The sequence below is a fragment of the Anarrhichthys ocellatus genome, unplaced genomic scaffold (genome assembly GCF_004355925.1).
Source record: "Anarrhichthys ocellatus isolate YVR2014 unplaced genomic scaffold, GSC_Weel_1.0 scaffold69, whole genome shotgun sequence".
NCBI lineage: Eukaryota > Metazoa > Chordata > Actinopteri > Perciformes > Anarhichadidae > Anarrhichthys > Anarrhichthys ocellatus.
Window position 1 is genome coordinate 1,519,008 of NW_022280099.1, and position 22,457 is coordinate 1,541,464.

General features: G+C 43.3%; 1 protein-coding gene across 4 annotated transcripts in view; it reads left to right on the forward strand.

Annotated features, from left to right (window-relative positions):
- Positions 1–22,457, forward strand: part of slc4a11 (solute carrier family 4 member 11) — a 76,873-nt gene that overhangs the window by 33,935 nt on the left and 20,481 nt on the right. For 2 of the 4 annotated variants that reach the window (XM_031873114.1, XM_031873116.1), the window contains 5 exons: positions 2,264–2,492; positions 7,235–7,267; positions 10,695–10,776; positions 11,706–11,829; positions 18,141–18,350. In XM_031873114.1, the coding sequence (XP_031728974.1) occupies positions 2,264–2,492; positions 7,235–7,267; positions 10,695–10,776; positions 11,706–11,829; positions 18,141–18,350 (678 nt within the window). The remainder of the gene's footprint in view (positions 1–2,263; positions 2,493–7,234; positions 7,268–10,694; positions 10,777–11,705; positions 11,830–18,140; positions 18,351–22,457) is intronic. The other 2 variants (XM_031873115.1, XM_031873117.1) reach the window with 1 other exon arrangement.

The window sequence follows — 22,457 nt, forward strand, 5'->3', positions numbered from 1 at the left end:
ATTTTTACAAAATGAAAAAAGCTAAACAGTCACTGCTCGTGAATATTTTGAGGTTTCGGCCTGTTGGTTGGCCAAAACAAGACTTCTGAAGATGCCACTTTGTAATATATTATGATGGGCCTTTTTGAGTAATTTCTGATATTTCATCAATAAATTGTGACAATAATTGGCAGATTAATTGATAATGAAAATAAGAAGTTAGTTGCAATTTTCCAGTAAAGGCTGAACAGCACAAGTGAGCACTAAAAGCCAGACGGTGTCGTGTACAGTGAGAATATAAACCCGCTTTAATATGTCAGTTGTTTCTAAGTAGATTGTTCAAATGAATCAAACAAACTGTGATTCTAGGAACACATTTTGCAGATACATTTCTGTAAAATGAGGGAGTATAAAGCAGCGCCCAGAGGGCATTGGTTTGAACTGGTGACCAACCAATCAGGAGCTCGATGTCGTCAGTACACGCCCGCCTGAGAGTTCAGTTTGATGAGCCTTGTTCCTGCTTCTACTCTCTGATCTCTCCGTTCTATTTTACGCTTCTGTTGGTTCGTACTCTCCTTCTGTTTTTTTTTCACATGGTCACATCCTCACTTTCCCACTTGGAATTTTGTCGTGGATTTATTACTTGCAGTGGTCTTTATTTAGAATTCATTTGATCATTTCCTTAGAATGAAAGATTTCCCCTAATGCTCTGTCCAGCACATACAGTATGGACTGCAACACAACTCACTGTTCATCTGACCAGGAATACATCTTAAAATAGCACAAAAGTTATTTTGCAATTTACACCTTTTGAAGCACTTGACCCCGAAGCAAAACCGAACCCCAAAGTTGACACATCCGCACAAACAAATCAACTGTATTTATAGAGCTCCATACACAAATAGCTTCAAAGACTCTAGACATGGACTCAGCGCAGTGCTCGTCTTTTTAAAAAATGAATAAAAGAACAGCAGGGAATCCACTCATCTGCAGAATTTCTGTCAATCACACGATCAATGAAACGGAGGACTGGTGTGTGTCTGGGCTCTTAATCGAGCTGTGTTCTTCCCGCGGTCCGTCCGTCTGTCTCTCAGGTGATTCTCAGACTCCACTGGTAAAATCTTGACGAGCTTTCAAGGGGTGAAGCATCTGTTTTGTGTGCTGCTATTTAAAAAAGGGACAATGATAGGCTCAGAGGGGGTGGATACTTTAAGGTCAAAGCTTTAGGGCGCTTTCACACTTCGGCCCAATCTGTGAGTGGTTTGATAATATAATATTGTTACTGTGCCCGTGTGGTCCTGTGTATTTTAGACTCTGTGTCACTACACCTGCTGTATCACATGAAATAAGTTGGTGTCATAACATTACAACGGTGATTTTGGGATCCTGATTCTCTGAATTCTCTGCGTCCACTTCTCCAATGTGTTGATTGATTTAGGCCAGACTTCATGACCTGCCAGAACTCTGTAGGACCGTCTCACAGCCAGAACCTTGATGGAGTGAATCAGTGGATTTACACCTCTACTGATCTGGTTCTGGGACTCCGCTTAAACTGAAATGAAACAACAAACGATTTTGCAAAAATTCATCCTGATTCTTAAAGTAGTTGTAGTCAACCGAGCTTCAAATAAGATTTAATGGCTACAGCGTCTGGCCAGCTTTATTGAAATAAAAAAAATATGTGATTGTCCTTTAAAATGTTCCATTAACTACTCTTGAAAAATGACAGAAAACTGCAAATGTGCAGTTATTTCTTTTTTTATTCAACCAGATAAAATCTCTTTTGCGATGGAGATCTGGCCAAGAAGTTAGCAAAGTTAAACATTGAGTACAGGTCATTTTAGAGTACAATTTAACTAGAAAATACATAGAAATAGTGTATGATACATACACATACGTACAAACATATACCAAAAGGCAACTCTTGCACATTGTTACAAGAGCAGTTTGTGGTTAAAACCTCTGATAACTACTTATGCGTCAAAGAAATATGAGCTAAAAATGAGTTAGCTTCACAGGCACATTTTTGTAGTCTTAACTTCTCCAAATGCAAAATCAGAGACATCACGGCCGAATCATCACTTCAGCATGTTGGGGACAGTAGAATAGTCCAAACCAAAGATACATTTAAACAACTATATGAAAGGATTTTCATGCCTTTGGTCCAATAGATGCATTTTGACAATGTCTTCCAGTCTTTAAAAATACACTGACTGGCATCATCATCACAGAAATCTCAAATAAAACTATTTCAGACTGAAAGAATTCCCATCTTCTCCCGCAGTATGTGAAGCTGATGAACTTTGAGGAGGAGATTCGGGCTCACCGGGACCTGGACGGCTTCCTGGCCCGGGCCACAATCCTGCTGGACGAGACCGCGGCCTCCCTGGACGACGTCCTGAAGAGAATGTTGCACCATGTGGGCCAGGACAGCAACTCCTCCGAGCCCAGCTGCAACTTCGAGGAGGTGATGAGCATGCTTTTCACAGACGCAGGAGCTCAGGAGGTCAACGGTAAGCAGTGAACCTGTCGACATGCATGTATAAACCAGCACGTGTGTGAAAACTAATACAGCCGCACAGAACACGATAAGACAGAGAACTTGTACCGTCTGTGTGAGCCCACAATCAGACCAAGACCATCCGACACCTGACCTAGAAACATCCAACGTCTGCACATGTCAACACCTGCCCGGAAAATAGCTTCACCTCCGGCTCAGGAGCAGAATTGTCAGACTGACTCGAGAATGCTTCAAGAAGCTTTTAAGACCCAAAGCAGAGTTTGTGATGTTTGAATCGAGGCGGCTGTCCATTCGCCCCTCAGCTTCTTTCAAGTGGACACAAATAGAGCTCGCTGTGCCGAAACTATTTACATGTGCAGACATCAAACGTTTCCCAGGAAAGCTGTCCGGTGGTTATCTTACACAAATGATAATCAAAACTATCAAATCCTGTGTTACTTTCTCTCATGGTGGTAGTTCAATATTTTTCAGATAACTAGAGAAGATAACTTGAGATGTTTTGGTTTATTCTTTTCACAGATTGAAGCCATTTAAAGCAGGTTGCCACTTTAACTCACGGGTTGCTTCTTGTCTTCTTTCAGACTCGTGGAAAGAAAACATCCAAAATACACATTTAGGTGTTTACTTTACTACTTTGTCTATTTTTATCTGTAGATCTCTCCTAAATTCACCAAAAGTTAGTGTTAGATAATGCCTCATTTGCATATTCAGAAAACTTAAAAAGAACAGTCCTAATGCGAGTATTCAACTGGGGAAGTTTCATGGTGATATCTCTTAATACATTTCTTTTACCCTTTTCACCTGTGGTGGGCTTAATCTTCCTTTTTGGACATGAGAAGCTCAGGTTTATTGAACCTTAAAGTATGTTAGATATGCACACCTTACTCTCTTGTGATGCATACATTAATGTCTGAAGTGTACTACAGTTTCTCCAATGTGTGGTAATGATATGTCGGCTTACGGATCCCTTTCACATCAGCTCGGTTCCTTCAGCTCGGGTCCCTTTGGCTGAGTAGCAAAGCCTCTTGGTTAAAGGCGAATCTCCTCAGACCATCAGAGCAGGAGCAATCCGCCCTCTTACATAACAGTGCGTAGCCATTGTTGAAGCCTCGCTCTCTTCCCCGGCTGCACTGAACGCCGCATTCACAAAAGTAACTATTTCTTTTTTGCTAACGTCACGCAGAATTGAAGAAATATAAATGTTTTCCTGTTAAACGTCTGCTGAAGGTTTAAAGATGAGAACACGAGAGGGTTTTTCTCCCCGCTGTAGGAGCATGTGGAGCTCATGGTGGTGGAAGGCCTCCCTGTCCCGTACTCCCTCTCCAGTGTTTTCCCGTCTGGCTCGGCTGGTGTCCGCTGTTGTTGATGGGTAGTCAGAGGTGGGTGGTGGGTGACGCTCACAGATCCGCGAGGTGATAATTGACTTCTGTCATCGATCACTCACTTAGCTTTTCAAATGGCTCTCTGAGACTCTCAAGCTGTGGCTACTTGACTGTTTCTCTCCCAGAACAGCCCACTCAGAGGCCACAGAAGAGACTTTTCTCTTCTTCTTGTCTTTGTGGCTATCTTGACAAAAAAAGACTTCCTGCGCAGGTCTGGATGTGTCTGGAAAACCAATCTGAGCACTCAGGGGTTTCACTGAATTTTAAAATTGAATAAAGCAACGTAGAAAAATAAAAGAAAATAATTATACTAGTGATACTTTATGACTAACAATAATCGACAGCCATTGAGCAATAGTTATAGCTGGTTGACCACATTATCATAGAATAGCACTTCTAATGGGAGCAACAAAATACTGTGTTGCTTTATTTTAGATGATTAGGAAGTTATGAGTAATGTCACAGCTGAGAACGTAGCAGTGCAGCGTGTGAACAGTTTATTTGTCGGTGAATAAATGCTACAACTCCTCAAGAACATAGACTGTACATAAGAAGTGGACGTAGTCGTCGTGACGTCACCCAACTTCAGCTGTCGCCATCTTGGATTACGATTGTTGCCATCTTGGCTTTTTGCGACCAGTGAATGGAAGTGACCATATTTGGACAGCGGAGGAGTGACGTAGAGACGCCGTATACGTCTCTGGTGGAGACCTGTCAATCACCGTGTAGCCCCGCCCTAAAGCATCCCCTGCTTTATGGTCTGTTTGACCCTAAATGGACCATAATGTACTAAATGAACATCATGCTGTATTGAAGAAGACTTGAAACTAGAGATTGAGACCATAAACTCATATTTACAATGTTTACTGAGGTAATAAATCAAGAGAGAAGTAGAGTCATTTTCTCATAGACTTCTATACAACCAGAGGAGTCGCCCCCTGGTGGACATTAGAGAGAATGCACGGTTAGGACACTTCTGCATCGGTTTCACTCGGCAGAACCGGAGGTTGCCGCCTGCTCAAGACACGGGCCAAGTTCGTGAGTCTCGCTTGCCACCTGATTGAAGTGAAGAGGGTTAGCTCAGAAGCTAGCGACAACTCTGGCTCAGGCTCACTTAAGGTGGACTGACCTTTAAGGTGGACCAGCTGTTAGCTGAAGCGACAAGCCGCCCCTCTTTTAACTGTTAGATCACATTAATTGGTCAAAATATTTATTTTCCGGTTAAACTGTTGGTTATCAACATCCCTACTGAAAACTATGTTCTGTTTGTATCAGGAAAACAGGTTGCATATTTCATTTGTTACACTCGTTTAGTTCTTATATTGGTCGCTATCAGCAAGTACCGATATAAGTACTTGTACTGGTCTGATAAAAGTGGTATCGGTACATCCCTGCAGTTAGTAGTTGTGCATCCTTATCAAAGTTATTAATTAACTAAAGATTCTCTCAAAAACAAGGTCAGGGTTTTCTTTTGTATTGTGCAGCAAGAAGAGCTGTTTAAAATCAGCTGAAACTTGAGTTCTCACTCTGGGGAAATGCAATAGCTGCAGCAGAAGCAATAGGGGAATAGCAGATGAGAATTAGTTGATAATTAATTGCACAGCAGATGATGTAACAATTCCACCATCATGCAGCAAATATGGATGACAAAGATTTACAGTTTGAAACAGGCAAATGAGAAGCACCACCAGCTGTTAAATAACATCTCGAGGCATGTAACGTACAGAATATATACAGAATGAGCAGAAAGATTAGGCTCAGACCATCCTAACATTTCTATTTAGTTTTGTTCATTATTTTAAAATAAATATTCTCCACTTCAAAAGATGGACTCCTCATCTTCAAAATCCTTCTCTTCAGTCAGAGTAACGTGTCGGATCCTTGAATTAAAATTCAGGACATTCACACGTGAAACACGCGTCAGTGCTGAGGTGTGTGTGTGTGTGTTTGTGGGGGGGGGTATCTCCACGGGGAGTAACAAAAGCTCTTCATGGGGAATACATTCATATTGCACGTGAGTATGTTATCGGCGGCGCACATCTCTTCAGGTATTAATTTCTGCCGTATCTACGCTCACACTGCCACAGCCGGGTGATACGGCTGGCGAGCAGACCGGCTCATTCTGAGTGTAATACTGTACAGCTGTGAGATAAAGAGACCAGGGCGAGATTATAACAGCACAGTGAGAACAGAGAATTACTGAAATGGACCAAAAGATGAAAAGCCCAAAGAGATAATTAGTCCTGCTAGAACTTGTACAGAGGAGCCAACTTGTGCTGGTTTTTTTGGGTTCACTTTTGTCTTGGGATTCGGCGGCACATACAACGAACAGCATTGCTGATGATGCAATGCATAATGATATTACTTAAACCAGCCTCTATTAGTTCAAAGAATAATACTGAACCAGTCATGTTAGGACGCTGGAGATGATGGTGGTGCTTACAATGTGTCATAATTCTTTGTATCGTTGTATTTTCCTCTCTTCTTCTCGATGCTGTTTGTGATGACTGTACCTTCATTTCTCCCTAAAGTTCTGTCACCTTCGATCGATCCCACTGGCTCTTCACTTTGCCTCGATTTGCATAATCCTGCTGTGTAATTTAGTTTTTGTTTTTTATCACTCAAATCAAACAGAAAAAACAGTCCCACGCTCAGAGCTTTTCAATACTCTCGGTACCCATCCCTAATGTGTGAACACCATTTGTTACTTTCTGACTGGAGCCACTGCAGTTATTCTGCATGTGATTCACTCAACAGGAAAGCTGCTGTGTGTGTTTGAATCAACCGACTATGCCTTCTCTGTTATAATGCTATTTCTTTTCCAGGCCGGTGGCGTGACTCTTCACTGTGAAAGTCTCTCTGTAGCGTTCTGCGGGAGTGATCAGAATACTAAATTGAAGCCATTAATTCGAGCTCTTTACCGCGGGAAATAAAAATACATGTCATTTTTGTTCTCATCTTGATCTCTTCTTCACTGTCGTCTTCGGGGTTTCTCTGCTCTCGCTGAACACGTAACCGCTATCAGTGATAACATAGCCTGTAGACGGTAATCAAGATAAGATCTCTCAGCGCCCAATGGAGGCGAGACATTGAGGGATTTTCTCTGGAAAATGATATTTAATATGCACGAGGTAAAAAGGAGGGCAGGAAATGAAGCTTCTGTTCAGCGGAGATATTCATGTGTGTGCCGGTTAACCAGAGTGTCTCTATATGAGTGTGTGTGTCTCAGTGTCGGTCTTTTGCGTATGTTTGTGTAAAATCTTCGACTCTGCTCGCCTGCTGACCGCAACAGAAGGTGACTGAACTGGTTTCTCCTCTTGGTTTTTCTTTCTCCCTCCTTCTCCCCATGCAGACAAGTCTCAAAGTTTCGTTTTCTTTGATGACGGTAAGCTGTGCTTAATTGGATGAAAATGTCAGCGTCGGCCGCCACGAGGCTGCAATCAGTGGTGTGCTTCTGTACCAATCATCACCATCAGTGTGCCGCTTGTGTTCCCTCTCCACGCTCGGGACTGGGTCGATCCATTGAGTCATCAAATGATTACAGACGCCAGCAATCGCTCCTGTGTCACAGATATCGATGCCTCTTCAGCTGCCCCTCAAATCAACGCCCCTCTCCCTCGATAATGTTATCAGTTCTTCTTTTTAGTGCAAAATCCTGTGAAAAAAGTACAAACAAAAACAAAATGCTGGCTCTGTGTGAATTCTATGAGGTCAAAATGATTTGACAGAAGAGATATGTTGTTGGCATGCTCTGGAAATTTATATAACTCTAATATAGTTTATCGTATATATGCAGCACTTGACTCTGATAGTATTTCCATGTAGGGCCTTGGTTTATTTCCCTTTAATGAAATTAGTTTTTTATGCAAGCAAGTAGAGGATTAGAATTGACAAGCTCTCTAGATAACAAGGTTTTCACTATTGACCCAGTCCTAGTGGCCCTCTGCTTGCCGTGTGCTGCATGGGTTCCTAATATACAGTAAGTGTTTCATCTTCTGTATGGATCCTTCCTGTATTTTAATCACCTCCTTCAAAGTGCCCTCCACAATCCACGCTTTGAAGGAAACCAATCATTCCCCTTTGTGTGTGTGTGTGTGTGTGTGTGTGTGTGTGTGTGTGTGTGTGTGTGTGTGTTCGCTGGCAGGTCTACCGATGGTTGAGATCACGGTTAATCTTTAAGGCAGCATAAGATCAGTAGGCTGTATTTCGGTCACCTCTGAGCATAATGTAAGACGTCTCCTTTCACACGCTGACAAAGAATCCGTGAATCTCTGTGTTTTGTTTTTGTTCACGCGTCTCTGTGGATTTATCTGCCGCTGATGTTCGACTGGCACGTCAGCCAAAAGAAACATTAACATCGCTGGGTTTTTGTGACTGCTTTAAAGCGCATCGATTGATTCGTGTCTCTCTTGTTTGTGACAGACTGGATTTTCCTCGCGTGATTTGCAGAAATTGCAATCTGTTATTTTCCCGTCTTCCGACCGAACCGTGTGAATAATGCAGCTGAAAAGAATTCACCAAAAATTCAGGACAGATCAAAGGGGCCAATCCAGCCATCCGGTCTTGCCTTCCTCATACGTTTTCATCACTTTCCATTGAAGTTTGTCACATTTGATGTGCTGCGTGTCTGTGTGTGGGAACAGCGGTGTTTGCATATGAAAAGCTGACGAAACGGTGCAGAAACCTTCACATAACTGACACATATCAAACGTGCATGTCTTAATTAGTCTCCCACTTGATCACATCAGCAACACTTCCTCTCCTCTTAACAGGCAGGTTTGTTCACCCTCGCTGGTGATGTAAGATAGCCTGTTCACAATGCCCCACACATGATTTACAAAGGAGATTGGGGTGGTGGAGGGTGACGTACAAACACAATCAGTTGTTTTCTGCAGCCGGTGAGAGGGAGGAGGTGGGAATGACCTCTCACTCAGGAGATATATTGATTGTTTATATTCGCGTTTAAAGTCCCCCCCCCCGCTCAGATCTGAGCTTTGTCTCATTGCTTCTTCGCTTGGATATGTGAGCTTCTCAGTGCAGAATGACGTTCGTGCAGAGTTTGATACTCGAACGCCGGGTTTTTGTTTCACACTCATCTGTTTTGCTGCGCTCACCTTAAATCTCAGTTAAAGACGCGTACGTGTACAGGATGCAGGATGTTGTGACATTACAACAACGTTGGAAGCCAATCGTGGTCCAGGATGCAACTTCACATCTCAAGATGTGAAATCCTTCAGTCGTACACATTGATTCTGGAGGCATTCTAGTTAAACTATTGAACTGAACAATATTTGCATATTCAGAGGAGTATTCGTATGAACTGACAGTATTCATGCTGTTGAAGCAATCGCTCACACTTTAAAAACACAAGTGGCACAAAAGACAAATATGGAAGTGGTTGTAATCTGAAGGCTAGCAGCGTTAGCTTCTCTCGCCTGTCGGTATGGAAGATCGTCTTCCTCTCTCCGTCTGTGTCCTTCATGTCTTCACTTGGTTTTCTCCTTCTTTTCCGTCCTCTTTTCCTCCTCTCCTTATCTTTTAATCTTTTTTTTGTTGCGACTGAATCTCTCTCTCTCTCTGTCTGTCTCTCCCATCCTCTCTTTCCTGACGTCAATGAGAAATTGGATGGTTTTTGATTATTACATGGCTGTCAGGCTTACTGCTATTAATTGAATTGAATGCCAGTCCATCTCCTTTACTTCTCTGTCCCTTCCCTCCCTCTTGTCTCCCCTCCCGCTCTGCTGTTCATCTAGCCTCGCTCTCATTTTCCTTCTTGTTTGTCCCGTCCTTTATTTTTTGTATGATTTGTGGTTGTTTCCATCCCCTCGGTCCTTCTTTGCTCCTGTTTCTGCTCTCAGTTTTCCTCTCTTCATGTCTCCTCCCACTCCCGTCTCTCTCCTTCCCTTTATTTTATCTCCCTTGATCCTTTCTTTTCCTCCCGCCTCTCTCTCTCTCTCTCTCTTGTCGGCCTCTCTCTGATTCTCCCTTCCCTTCCTCACTCCTTGAGCACTGTGATACTGTTGTCATGGTGACGCCCATCATTTTCTGGCATGAATGGCGGATACTTTATTGATGAGACTGCGGAGAGAGAGAGGGAGAGTGATGGAGAGACAGGCAGGCAGCAAAGAAAGGGAGAAGCCATATGGAAATGGTCGTCCCCGCTGCTCACAATACCAAACATTTCCAGCCTGTAATGTTCTCGGTACCGATGAGTAGAAGAGGACGTTGCAAGCTGATGCACGCTGAATCTCGTCGAGGGGTTTTTGGGATAGCCGGCGCTGCTGTAGAATTTCCCCCTAAACACTATTATTCATCAGTCTCAGCGTGAGAAGTCGGAAGGGAGATTCCTCCTATTAGGAAGCAGCGAGCTGGTTTCCGCTGTGTCCCGAGATGCCCGTGTTTGTTCTGCGTAAACATGGCAGCATAATGAAATGTGTTTGGCTTTTATCCGTGAACATGAGCGTTGGTGGTGTCTGGGGTTGGATGGACATCGTCATTAGTTTGTGTCGTGTTGTGGTGTTTGCACACAGAAAGCCAGCTTGTTAGACACTTCTGATGTAGACATCATATCGAGAAGCTTGGCCCCGCAGATAAGGCTCCAGACTTCCATCTGGCAGACACCATTAGACAACATACAGGAACCAGAGACAGGTCTTATGTTTAAATATGATGTGGTAATGTAACTATACATTCTAGGACAGCTGAGATACATTTGCTGGTGTAGCAGAAGAGAGGAGAGCTTGAGAGGAAGAAACTGGACCTGAGGTCCATCTCAGCGTACTTGTGTTTGACCTCTGACCTTTCCCCTATAGTCCACCTGCTGTCAGAGACGATCCAGGGGGTGACGGCCACCGCCACCGGGATCCAGTACCAGCAGTCCTGGCTCTGCATCCTGTAAGTCACAACGTGTTTGTGCATGTGTGTCTGCGTTGAAACAATTAGTCGTTCAAACGGTCGATCGAGAGAATAGTTCATCAACAGTTGTGTTAATTGATTGATTTTATTTATTTAATTAGCAGAAATACACTTGTAGTAGCCTTTCAAATGTAAAAGAGAATTTGTTTGTGTCTCTTTGATATCAATTTATATAAAATTTAATATTTTGGGGTTTGTGACGGTTGCTCAGGCAAAACATAAATTTCTATAGCACATTTCATCCACACGGCAATAAAGTGCAAAGACACAAAGCGCAAAAGAAACGCATTATAAAATAAGATGAAATAAAATACATAGAATGCATAACATAAGATGAAAAATGCAACCTGCCGACTCATCAGAATAATACTATTTAAATGGTTCTTTGAAGAACAGGTGAAGATTTGAGGGTATTTTTAACGCTATATTTTTTTACATTTTGTAGACAAAACAATCAATGAACTCATGTCAAAAAGAATCACCCGACATAGATCAGACGCTTTTCTTTCATTTTAGAGTTTTCTCAACCCATAAACGAATCCCTCGGTTTACCCAAAAATTGTTAAATTGCTGAATTTGGAGATGCATTGCTTTAAATCGACGGCTACAAAATGTGAATGAGGTATAACAGTCATGTTTTAAAAAAAATTTAATATTTGTATAAAATACACTTTAATCCAACTGTGAGAACTACAGGAATGTGTGTGTGAGTGCATCTGCAGTAGATCTGTCCATGTGCGCATGCATTCACACGCGCGTGTGTGTGAGTGTTTTTATGCAGCACAGATGAATACTGTCTACCTGTTGCTGCAGAGAGAGAGAGGTTAATATATGGAAATGAAGGGCGCTGCTGGTGAGGTGAGGCGTTGACATTTATAAAACCTCCTCCTTCTCCCTCTCCGCTCCAGCTGCAACGTGAAGTACCTCCAGAGGCGTCACGTGTGCATCTCCCGCCTGGAGAGGCCACAGAACTGGGGGGAGAACTGCTGCGAGGTCCGCTATGTCATCCTGATCCTGGCCCCGCTCAAAATGGTAACTGCCTTCCCCCAGAGGGTGGAACTGATATGTGAGATTTATCTGACTGTGGTGGATCACTGAGGCATTTAAGGCCCACTTGTTTGTTATATTTGTTCATATTTCATTCATGAATTTATGTTTTCTTCTATTTTTTATCATCTTCTGCATTTGTTTGTCAATTAATTCCTTCAGTTAATCGCTGTGAAGAGATTTTTCTTTCATTTCCACTGCCAGTCTTTTCTCTCATCTTTGCCTAAATCTGTTAGCTGTTAAGTCCAACTCAACCATACAAACAACGCAAGCATCCCGCTGCCATCGCACAACTAATTGAGCATTTGCATACCCTCCTGCTCCGCTTCCAGCTACTGTATTTAAAAGAAAATGTATATTTAGTTCAACAGTTTTTGATTTTAGTAAAAAAAAGTGTGCTCTTGCAAATTCAGGTGCAGTCAGCCACCTGTCATGACTCCAATTAAGTTTACTTTTCTTACCCACAAGCTCAGTTCTGGATGCAACCGAGGATGGACATTTTCTGCTTTTGCATATTTTTAGCCCAAAATGCCCGGAATGGTTTAAACAGATTTTATGTCTCCATGCTTCCAAAAACCTGATGTGTCTGTTGCTGCAAGAAGACGCTAATCACCACATGTTACAAAACAAGATCCTGTTGTGACAGCTCACAAAGTGTTTTCTGTCATTAAAAGACAACTGGGAAGAAAACAGAAACTAGCTTCTGCTTATGTGCCGCAGTAATTCAATTAATAAGACATAATTGAACAATTAAACCACAGAATGTTTGGGATGCTAATGTTGGTTTTGAAATATGATTTTCACTCAGATTGTTTGGTCTTATCAAACCACCTCTGGCTTTACTTTTTACATAAACCAAAGTCACTTTATTCAAGTCAGTGTTTGTATGTCGCACCATTTAAAAACCAAAGTGCTTTATCAAGTAGAAGGGAAAAAGTGCAGAAAATGGACAAATGACACAATAAGAACAACATATATCTAAAACAAACAGAAAGTCAGAGTGGGTTCTTAGCCTGGATTTGAAACATTTGATATGTCATTGAAGATCATTTTCTATTTCAATTCACTAAAATAGCTGAAGTGCTACTGATATCACTGGTAAGCAGCCAACGGCCTGTTGAACTGAACTCAATCCAGAGCCCTCGCAGTGTTTAGTGTGGGCACGAGTGTCCTGTTGGCTGAACCCTTGTGCCACACATACCCTTCTCTCCCATCAAACCACTCAACCCTTCTGTCCTCCACCGCTTCATCCTGAGCTTTCAACACACACACACACACACATACTGTATACTTGCGCAGACACACTTCACTCTCCTATCTTCAGATGGCACTGACTGTTGGACCTCTCCTGATGGAAACCTTCAATCCTTAACCCCCGTCTCTGCTGGAAAGAAAAGGGACTTTCTTCATGCTGGGTCTGCTTTTAGCGTGGGATCATCCCCTAAAAGTCAGCATTTTCACCAACCTACCATCAAACTGTGGAACCACCGGGAGGTTGGCATGACACTGGCAATCAGCGATGCCTCAGCTAACTGCATCACGTTTGTTTGTTTGGTTTCTGTTTTTTCCCATGAGCCCTGCGTTCGTGGCTCTTTCCCCAATGCATCCAGCTCCCTCCTTGCCAGTCCTGCAGGCAGCAATCACAACCACTAATGGCATTCTCAGAGAAATTAATCTGCGAGAAAGAAATCTTTTGAAGGGGCATGATGATAATGACAATAGGAATTCCTTTGGTTGGCAAATGTATGCAATCTAGCGTGGGTACGGGCGGACCATTTCTATCAACCACCATTTAAAGAGCGTTGCGGCATTTGTGGCTTTTTTTTTCCTCCTTTTCTGTACCCGGCGTGAATGTGCTGACCTTTCTTCACAAATGCTCCGTTTCTCATTTAATCGGTTAAACACATACCTGAAAGCGCCTATCAACATGTTCATGTACTGTTGCCCTTAAAGAAACTCCTTCAGATCTTCTGCTAGTTGGACCAGCTGCCCTCAGTCTTTGATGTTGATGGCACGGCGTTACTCACTGTGTACTTAAGTGCACTCACTTTCTACACACACATTTCCCCAGAAATCAAAGCTAGTGACCTTGAAACCAATAGGATGAATCCTACTGAATATGTTATCCCCTGGACTTTTGCTTCAGTGCCACCAGCAGGTCAAATTTCTCACATCTCAAAATTGACAACAAAACTTTACGCAAACTCATTTCCAGTGGGTGTTGGCCTCCGTCCCTCGCACAGATTCTTGCACAGCGGGGGGGAAGGGGAGTGTTCGGTTTGGGGATCTCAGAATTCTGTCTCTGCTCTTTGCAGATGATGTGATTCTGTTGCATCTGATCAGGAGGCCTCCTTGAGACCTCCGGTTAGAGGTTTTCCAGGTACATCCAATTTGTACGAGGCCCTGGGCTGGACCCAAAACATGCTGGAGGGATTATATATCTCGTCTGGCCTGGGAACACCTCGGGGATCCCCCAGGAAGAGCTGGAAAATGTTGCTGGGGAAAGGGACGTCTGGAATAGCCTGCTAAGCCTTTTACCCCCACAACCCGGCCCGCGGATAAGCAGAAAGAGATAATGGATAATAATAAAAATTGATTTTGTACAAACACTCATGGTTCCCAGGAGATGTTTACCAATAACTTTGGTGATCTCTTGACTTTTTCTATAGTGCCCGTTTGAGGCGGACATTTTTTGTTTTTTGTTATTTGATGGATTGTCATGAAATATAGATCACAGTTTTTCCTCAGGTACGGCGCTACACCGGAGCTAGGGGTTGCTATAACTAGATCCCAAATCTGTGTAGACCCACTTAAACTCTCTCAGGCATTTCAGTGCTTCTTTATTTTTGAATAAAGACATAATGTAAAAGTTGAAAACCACCCTTTCAGTTCCTAACGCGATTCCCTAAAAAATTGTTGTCGCCATTTGGATGTATTGTGTTGCTATCAATTATGAGTGCATGGGCACTGTTCGGTGTAGACAGGCTTAATCTCACGCAAAACATTATTACAAATGCACAGTTGTTGGATTATGCATATTGAATAAATGAACTTCTTGTTGAAAGATTTTAGCACCGGACCGCAGCCACAAATTATAACAACACAATACATCCAAAATGCGACTACAACTTTGCACATGTACGTTTTTTATGTCATTTTGTCATTTTTTCTGTTGTTTTTTTGTCTTAAATATTCTTTGGCCAAGCTACCCCTGAGCACCAGGAGAGAAAACATCTTGGCTACGTCCATGATTTTCCCCTGTATTTGTTATCATGATTCGCTGACTAGCATGTTAGCATGCTGAAGTTAGCATTTATCTCAAAGCAGTCTTACAGAGGTGCCTTCAAGGCTGCCTCCTAAACCGATTGTCTGACTAAAGGTCCATCACACAGAAAGAAAGCCTTCAGATTATTCATGATCCATTCTCTCAACTCTGGTTGAAATTCAGTTACCACTGTGAAAAAGCTTAAAGGCTTAAATTGTTCTGTTTGCTGCAGCTGCTGCTGTACGCAATGAGCCTGGCTATGTTGGTATCAACACCACCTGGCTTACAAGGCTTCCCTGGCACACTGTCTCAGAGCCTCCCAGGACATTAGTACCATCGCTCTCTGACTTGCGAAAGCATTATTTGTAACAGATGTGGGATTATGGACAAAAGCCCCCCCACAACACACAGCTCCAAACCTGCCACCTTTGAAGTAGTATTGTTTACATGCTCCTGAATATCCAGACCAGGTTTATATCTTCAGTTCTGCATTTGAGAGGTATTCTTAGTCGATGTAATACATTTTATACAACAGTATATTGTGATATCAACCAATCATACAAAAACAATACGAATCTGTAAACATTTGTAGAGCATACGTTTTGAAATTTTTGATATTTCTACTCTTCAATTTTTGTTATTTTGGAAAATTTAAAGCATTATTTAAACACTCAATAATTAAAGCTGCAATAATCAACAATATTAACAATGGATGAAATGATTGTGTAATGTGAAAGAGGTAGAGACTTGACTTGACAGTGCGTTGCAGCATCTTTTGGCGTATTGTTCTGGTTTTACTGCTTTGATTCACTCTCACCACTCTCATTAGCACCACAGTTGGCAGCTGGTTTCTCTGAAAAGCTCTAAAAACACACTTTCCATTACCAAACACAGAAATTGAACTTTTAGCAGCTAAACTGCAAAATATTTTCCTTTAGTGGAGTGGATAAGAGCTGGTGGAGACCAAAAGCAGAGCTGAAAGCAGTTTGTAAATTGGACTCGCATTCATCAGCTGGACACAAACAAAGCTCCACATGAATGCTGATGTGTCTGATCATTGCGTAAAAAGGAAACGTGTTGTTATTATAGCTAGTTTCCACTGGTTAAACACGGGTTCACCAAAACATACCTTTGATTCTTTCATTCTTTTTGTTGGGAATAACATAGCCTGACAAAAAGGGGGCACCAATATGTTGGGAACGTAAAGGAGCGTGTTTGGGTTATCAGCATCTAAGAAACTAAATTCTTGACATCAATAGAATTATTAATGTCAGTAACAATTATTAATGATTATTAATAATAATGGGGCACCACCCTGCGAACAGGGACCAATAACCAAACCATAAACTAAGTCTCATAATTAGTGTTCACTCACAATGTCAACAGTCTGAGTACTATTACACATTCAGAGTGAAAGTGAAGGTTTAAGTTCGAGCACAGACCACATATCAGCTATTATCACAATACACATGCACAAAGTAATCACAGACAGCTGCTCTTTAAAATATAACAGAGTTTATTACGTTCTAATACTAATGATGTAGTCAACTAATATCTAAACTAACAACAACTATACATTCATGAGCACGCTACCTAAAATCAACAGACGATTGAAAAGAGGAGGGGGAGTGTGTGTGTGTGTGTGTGTGCGCGCGCAAGGTGGAGGAGCGAGGGAACAGCTCAGCGACGTATGACGTAGTTGGGACGTGGTGACGTCTCTCATGCGCGAGACTCAAAATGGCGGATAGCCAACAGGAGACCTGGCGTCTATACGTGCCGGTAGCCGTTTAGCACGTAGCTAGATTAGCTCAAAGCTATATGTGTGTGTGTGTGTGTGTGTGTGTGTGTGTGTGTGTGTGTGTGTGTGTGTTAGTAAAAGAGAAGGGAAAGGAACAAAATGAAATAAAACAAGAGATTAAGATCATCTGCGCCGCGCTGGAGTACGGAAGATTGCTCTCTCAGCCAGGGGAGCAAGAACCGCGACTCTTTGTCTCAGCCGGCGGTTCTGACCTCCTGAACTGATGAGAAGCAACTTCGACCTCACTGCGGCTAGCTCAACACAGATCACGGTAGCATGAAATACACTAGCTTCTCCACAACCCCAACGATCTCAGCGACCGTTAGTGTCGGTGATTATTAAGCATACACCACGTTATAAAAATGAACAGTACTTTAAGCACACGAACAAGATAAAATAAACACAAATGAACTCTCTAACTCTGCCCAGAATCTATTTCGCCTTACGGTACGATGCGATCGTGGTGATTGAGGGGGGTTCTTCTGAGGGGTTCTTCTGAGCTTCGTTGGGCCCAGGCAGCGCGGCTGCGGGCCGCGGGAGGTGTTCTCTCGGTAGGAGAGAATCGCTTCGTCTGGATCAGGGCTTTTCGTGTCCTTATGGCCGGAGCAAACGAGGCGCTTGGTGGAGAGTGGAAGTTCTCTCTCTCTCTCTGAAGAAGTCTTGCTTCTTCACTTCTGCAGGACTAAAAGGGGTTCGCTTCGTGGATACGAACACAAGATAAAATAGACAGTTTGGTGAATTCGGCCAGCGAATATAAACTGTTAGACGTAGGATTTGGTTGAAAAGGGAAACAACGTTGGTGTGCTCCCTAGCTCGACGGAGGTCGAAGGGAAAAAGCATTGAGGTGGGGGTTGCAGGTAGTTTTGTAGAAAGGTCGCTGAACCACAGGGGTCCTGGGGTGTCTTGGCCCTCGGCCAATTAGATTGCAGCGCTGCTTTCAGGTGACTTCAGGAACGCATAGTTTTTGGGGGAGCAGGGTCGTCTTACCGGAGGTCCCGCCTCGGCATCCCTGCTCTCGTCCAATGAGAGCAGTGTTGCATTTGGGGGAGGAAACTCACACCCTAATGTGAATTTCTTCAGAGCTGGGGGTTTGGTGCTCAAACTACAATCAGGATGAAACCTTTGCTTGCAAAAGGGAAGGCCTGACTCTCTTTGTTCCACAGCCCATGTCGAAGCCATATAGTCAGATTCCAACATTTTGATGGACCATCTTTTCCACACGCTCTCCCACAGAAAAGCACCAAGACAGCGATGGAGCTGGGCAGGACGTTCGCCACCCTCTTCTCTGACATTTCCTTCAGGCAGAAGCTGCTGGAGACGAAGACTCAGGAGGAGTTTAAGGAGGCGCTGGTGTTCCAGAGGCACCAGCTGACGGCAACCAACCAGCAGCCCATCGCTCTGGGGAAGGAGGAGACCGACCCCCGCAGTCACAAGCCCCTCAAGGTGGGCAGCAGCGTTTATATATGTGTGTGTGTGTGTGTGTGTGTGTGTGTGTGTGTGTGTGTGTGTGTGTGTGAGCAGCATATCGAGTGTGTACAACCTTTCAGTTGTCGGCGATTAGGCACATTTCCACCCATTCTGAAGCAGCATGTATTCATCCATTGGAGTTATGAGTCCTTCCCATTGCCCTGAGGCGAGGCTTGTGATTGGTTAGCACTCGCTAATGCTCCTCTGAATGTCAGATTTGAAGTAGTTTACGTATGCTTCTTCCTCCCACACCTCATTTCTTTACAGTGCTCCTCCTGACGCGTGCAATAACACACACACAAACACACACACACACACACACACACACAACCTCACAAACACTTGACCTCCATGGCAAAATTAAAAAGGAGCTCTCAACTGAAACCAATGATGCCTCCCACAGGACTCTACGGGAAACGCTTCATGAGTTTGGCCACAGTTTGTGACTCAGGTTAGAAGGTATTTTTGTTATAGGGACAGAGCTTAATTAAGTCCCACCCACACTGGAAGGGAAAACAAATCATCGTTCTCCATTGACTTTGTATTAATTGAAGGTGCCTCCTTGTCAGTTCCGCCTGCTAGCAAACAACAGAAAGAAGAAGAGAAAAGTGAGGCATCAGCAGGAAGAATGGTAAAACTGTGGGTTCCTGACACTCACCATGGCTCATGTTACGTGTGCAGCAAGCATTTTGTGCAAATGTCAGTCTTCGGCTAACTTCATTTCTGTAAGTTATGCAACTTGAGTTATAGCTCTTGCACTTGTTTTCAAGTGCATTCGCTAACTACAGCAGCTTGCTAACAGCTAACTTGTCCCATCGGCTGCAGCCCGGTACACAAAGCGTCCTTTGACATGCGGAAATCTGATATTTTTAGCAAGCTGCAGGCATTTGTTTTTGCATTTCAGCCCCTTGGTTGTATATTGTGGCGCCTATTGTTTTGTCCTCTGGTGGGCATGTTTTATAGTGTATGACTCTATAGATCACGCTCACTGCCACACCTCCGTGGCATGAACGCAAACACACACCTTCACACTAGGCAGCAACCTCCGGTTCTGAAGAGTGAAGCCAAAGCTGTGTCTTAAACTTGCATTCTTTCTAATGGCCATCAGGGGGCGACTCATTGTAAACATGAGTTTATGGTCTCAATCTCTAATTTCAAGTCTTCTTCAATACAGCATGATGTTCATTTAGTACATTATGGTCCATTTAGAGTCAAACAGACCATAAAGCAGGGGATGCTTTAGGGGCGGGGCTACTTTGTGATAGACAGGTTGCTACCAGAGCCGTATACGGCGTCTCTACGTCACTCCTCCGAAGTCCAATTATAGTCACTTCCTTTCATTGGTTGACGGTCGTAATCCAAGATGGCGACAACCAAAACGCCGAACCCAAGGCTTCATACCGGGAGTCCACAAACCAACGGGTGACGTCACGACGACTACGTCCACTTCGTATGTACAGTCACAGCCAAACACTTGACCTCCATGCCAAATGTCAGCCTCCTAGGGCGACAACTGTGGCCGCCAAAGTGTGAGGACATTGTTGTGGACTGACAGAGTGAGCTTTAAAACTAGCTTTAAACCCCCCCGCCCCACACACCTCTCCTCCTTGCTCAGCTGCCTCCACTCCTCCATCTTTTCTCTCCCCCTAATCAATCAGCATCAACTCCTGCCAGGCCTCCTCAGTGGGCAAATGACCTTACATCTCTCACAGTCCTGTCAGAGCTCCCCCACCCCTTAGCTACACGTGCACACACACACACACACACACACACACACACCTCCAGAGGGGCTCTGCTCAATGCCACAGACCAACATCTCCTCCTAATGTTGCCGTTGACGGGCCAGGGCTCCCAGACATTTCTCCTCTTGTGTTTTTTATTTATTTATTTTTTATAGTGGAGGATTTTGTTCGGTGTTCATCCCAGGGCTTGAAAGGCTCAGTGCCACTCAGTGAAAGAGGGCTATATGGAGCAGGACAGATGGATGGAGAGGGGGGGGATACGGGATGGTAGATGGGGAGAGGGAGCAGGTGAAATCAAGAGGAAACAGAAGAAGAAGTGAAAAACAGAGACCACCGTCTCCACATCCAGACCACCCGCAAGAACACACCATTAAGTTTCTCCCTCCCGTCGCCTCTCTCCATCGACCTTTCAGAACGGATGGCAAACAGGTGGACAGTAATTCCTCTCCGAGACTTTTGTTTATCGAACCTGAGCCAAAAGCTGGTGATCAAGCCCCACACACACACACACACACACACACACACAAAATACACACACGGGCTCCCTTGTAATAATAAATGATTCCATGATGTATTGGGATTTAATGGATGAACAGTCCTTGTTGAACAGGCGTGTGTGGCTGCATAAAACTAGCCAGACCGCTCAGAGAGAGAAGAGGAGAAGCCGATGCTGTTGTTTGTTTTCAGGTTGTTTACTTTGTTCTGCAAAAAAAAAAAAAACGACATAACTTCTTTTTTAGCTGACAAATGAGGCAGGACTGATTCTCCCTGGGGCTTTTCCGCCACTCACACACACACACACACACACACACACACACACACACACACACACACACACACACTCGTCACCCATTCCGTTTAATTGCGTAATGCTATGTTCAACAAGAAAATAAAACGTAGAGTAATTATATAATTTGCTTAATCAGCTCAGCCAGGACTGCACATTTACTCCCTCACATCTGTAACCTGAAAGATCATCTTTTTTAAGATGCACTTTGTGAATCACGCGTCTCTTTCCCGACCGTCCTCCCGACATCTCTAAAAATACACCAAAGCTTCTATCCCTCGCCGTCATCTCTCTGTCATTACTCGATCACTCTGGGACACGGGGATCTTTATTAAATGTACATGAAAGTGTAGTCCTAGGATTGAAGCTTTTCCAGGACTATCTCGTTAAATTTGATGATTCAAATCAGCTTTCAGAAAGCCCCCCTGTGAAATCACCAGCGCCTCAGCTGAACCATCAAATGGGTCATTTCTAATCCAGCTGTGTCATTGTCCACAGCGGAGGTCAGCAGCCTCAGGCTTTCTGTGCTTTTGCACCTTTTGGAGGTCACCATGGTCAATAATTAAAATGTAAACTTATCCAACAGAAACATACACAGTATGCATCGACGAGGAAGATGAAACTGGCTTGTAATTCACTCACAAACTCATTTGTGTTCATTCGGTTGAAGTTTGTCCTCGAGGGGGAGCAGTGCGCTCGCTGTCAAACTAGTTCTACAAATACCAACGTGTGCCGTCAATCAACACCGTGTTTTACAAAACTACATTCCTAGATTACGTTTGAAATTTTTAATACAGCATTTTCAATAAAGTTGTGTTGTTTTGGGACCCGTCTGCGCAGATATGCATCGAAAATACCAGCAGCAGTTTGGATCTGAACATGTAGACGTGTTGATGTTGCCTCCTGCAGGAAGAGAAAGTAGAGCTTCTACAAGTTGAACACTTTAAAACAGGTTAAAACAATAATATTTATACTTTTATTTACAGTTATTGGATAAAAAATATGCTGGAATTACATATATATTCTTTTTCTTTCTGAAACCAAACTTACGCAATTGGTTGTTAGTATACTATAGATACTATAGTATATTATATTATAGTGTATATATATATATATATATATAGTATAGTATATTACTATAGATATAGCATGAACAGTACATAGTTTTTGATGATTTTGTAAACTAATGTATAGTTTATTTCTCTTTCTAAACAACAAAAGATTTCAATAACATTAAATTTCAGCGTTGATATATTCTCAGGATTTACTCGGCTTGCTTTGCTTCCTTTTGACCTCTGCATCCCAAACCTTCTTCGATCAAGCAAATCAAATCTCAAATGTCAAACACACACACAGCCAGCATCTATAAACGGAAGAAGAAAAGACTTGTTACAGCACCCGAGGGCTGCCGGTGGCGTACGTCTCAATCTGCAGCAGCTGTAACTGTCCTTGCCTGTAGATGGCGCTGGTCACTGGCACGTTGTCTACACTCGTCTCACGTTGTCTACTACGCTCGTCTCACGTTGTCTACGCTCGTCTCACGTTGTCTACGCT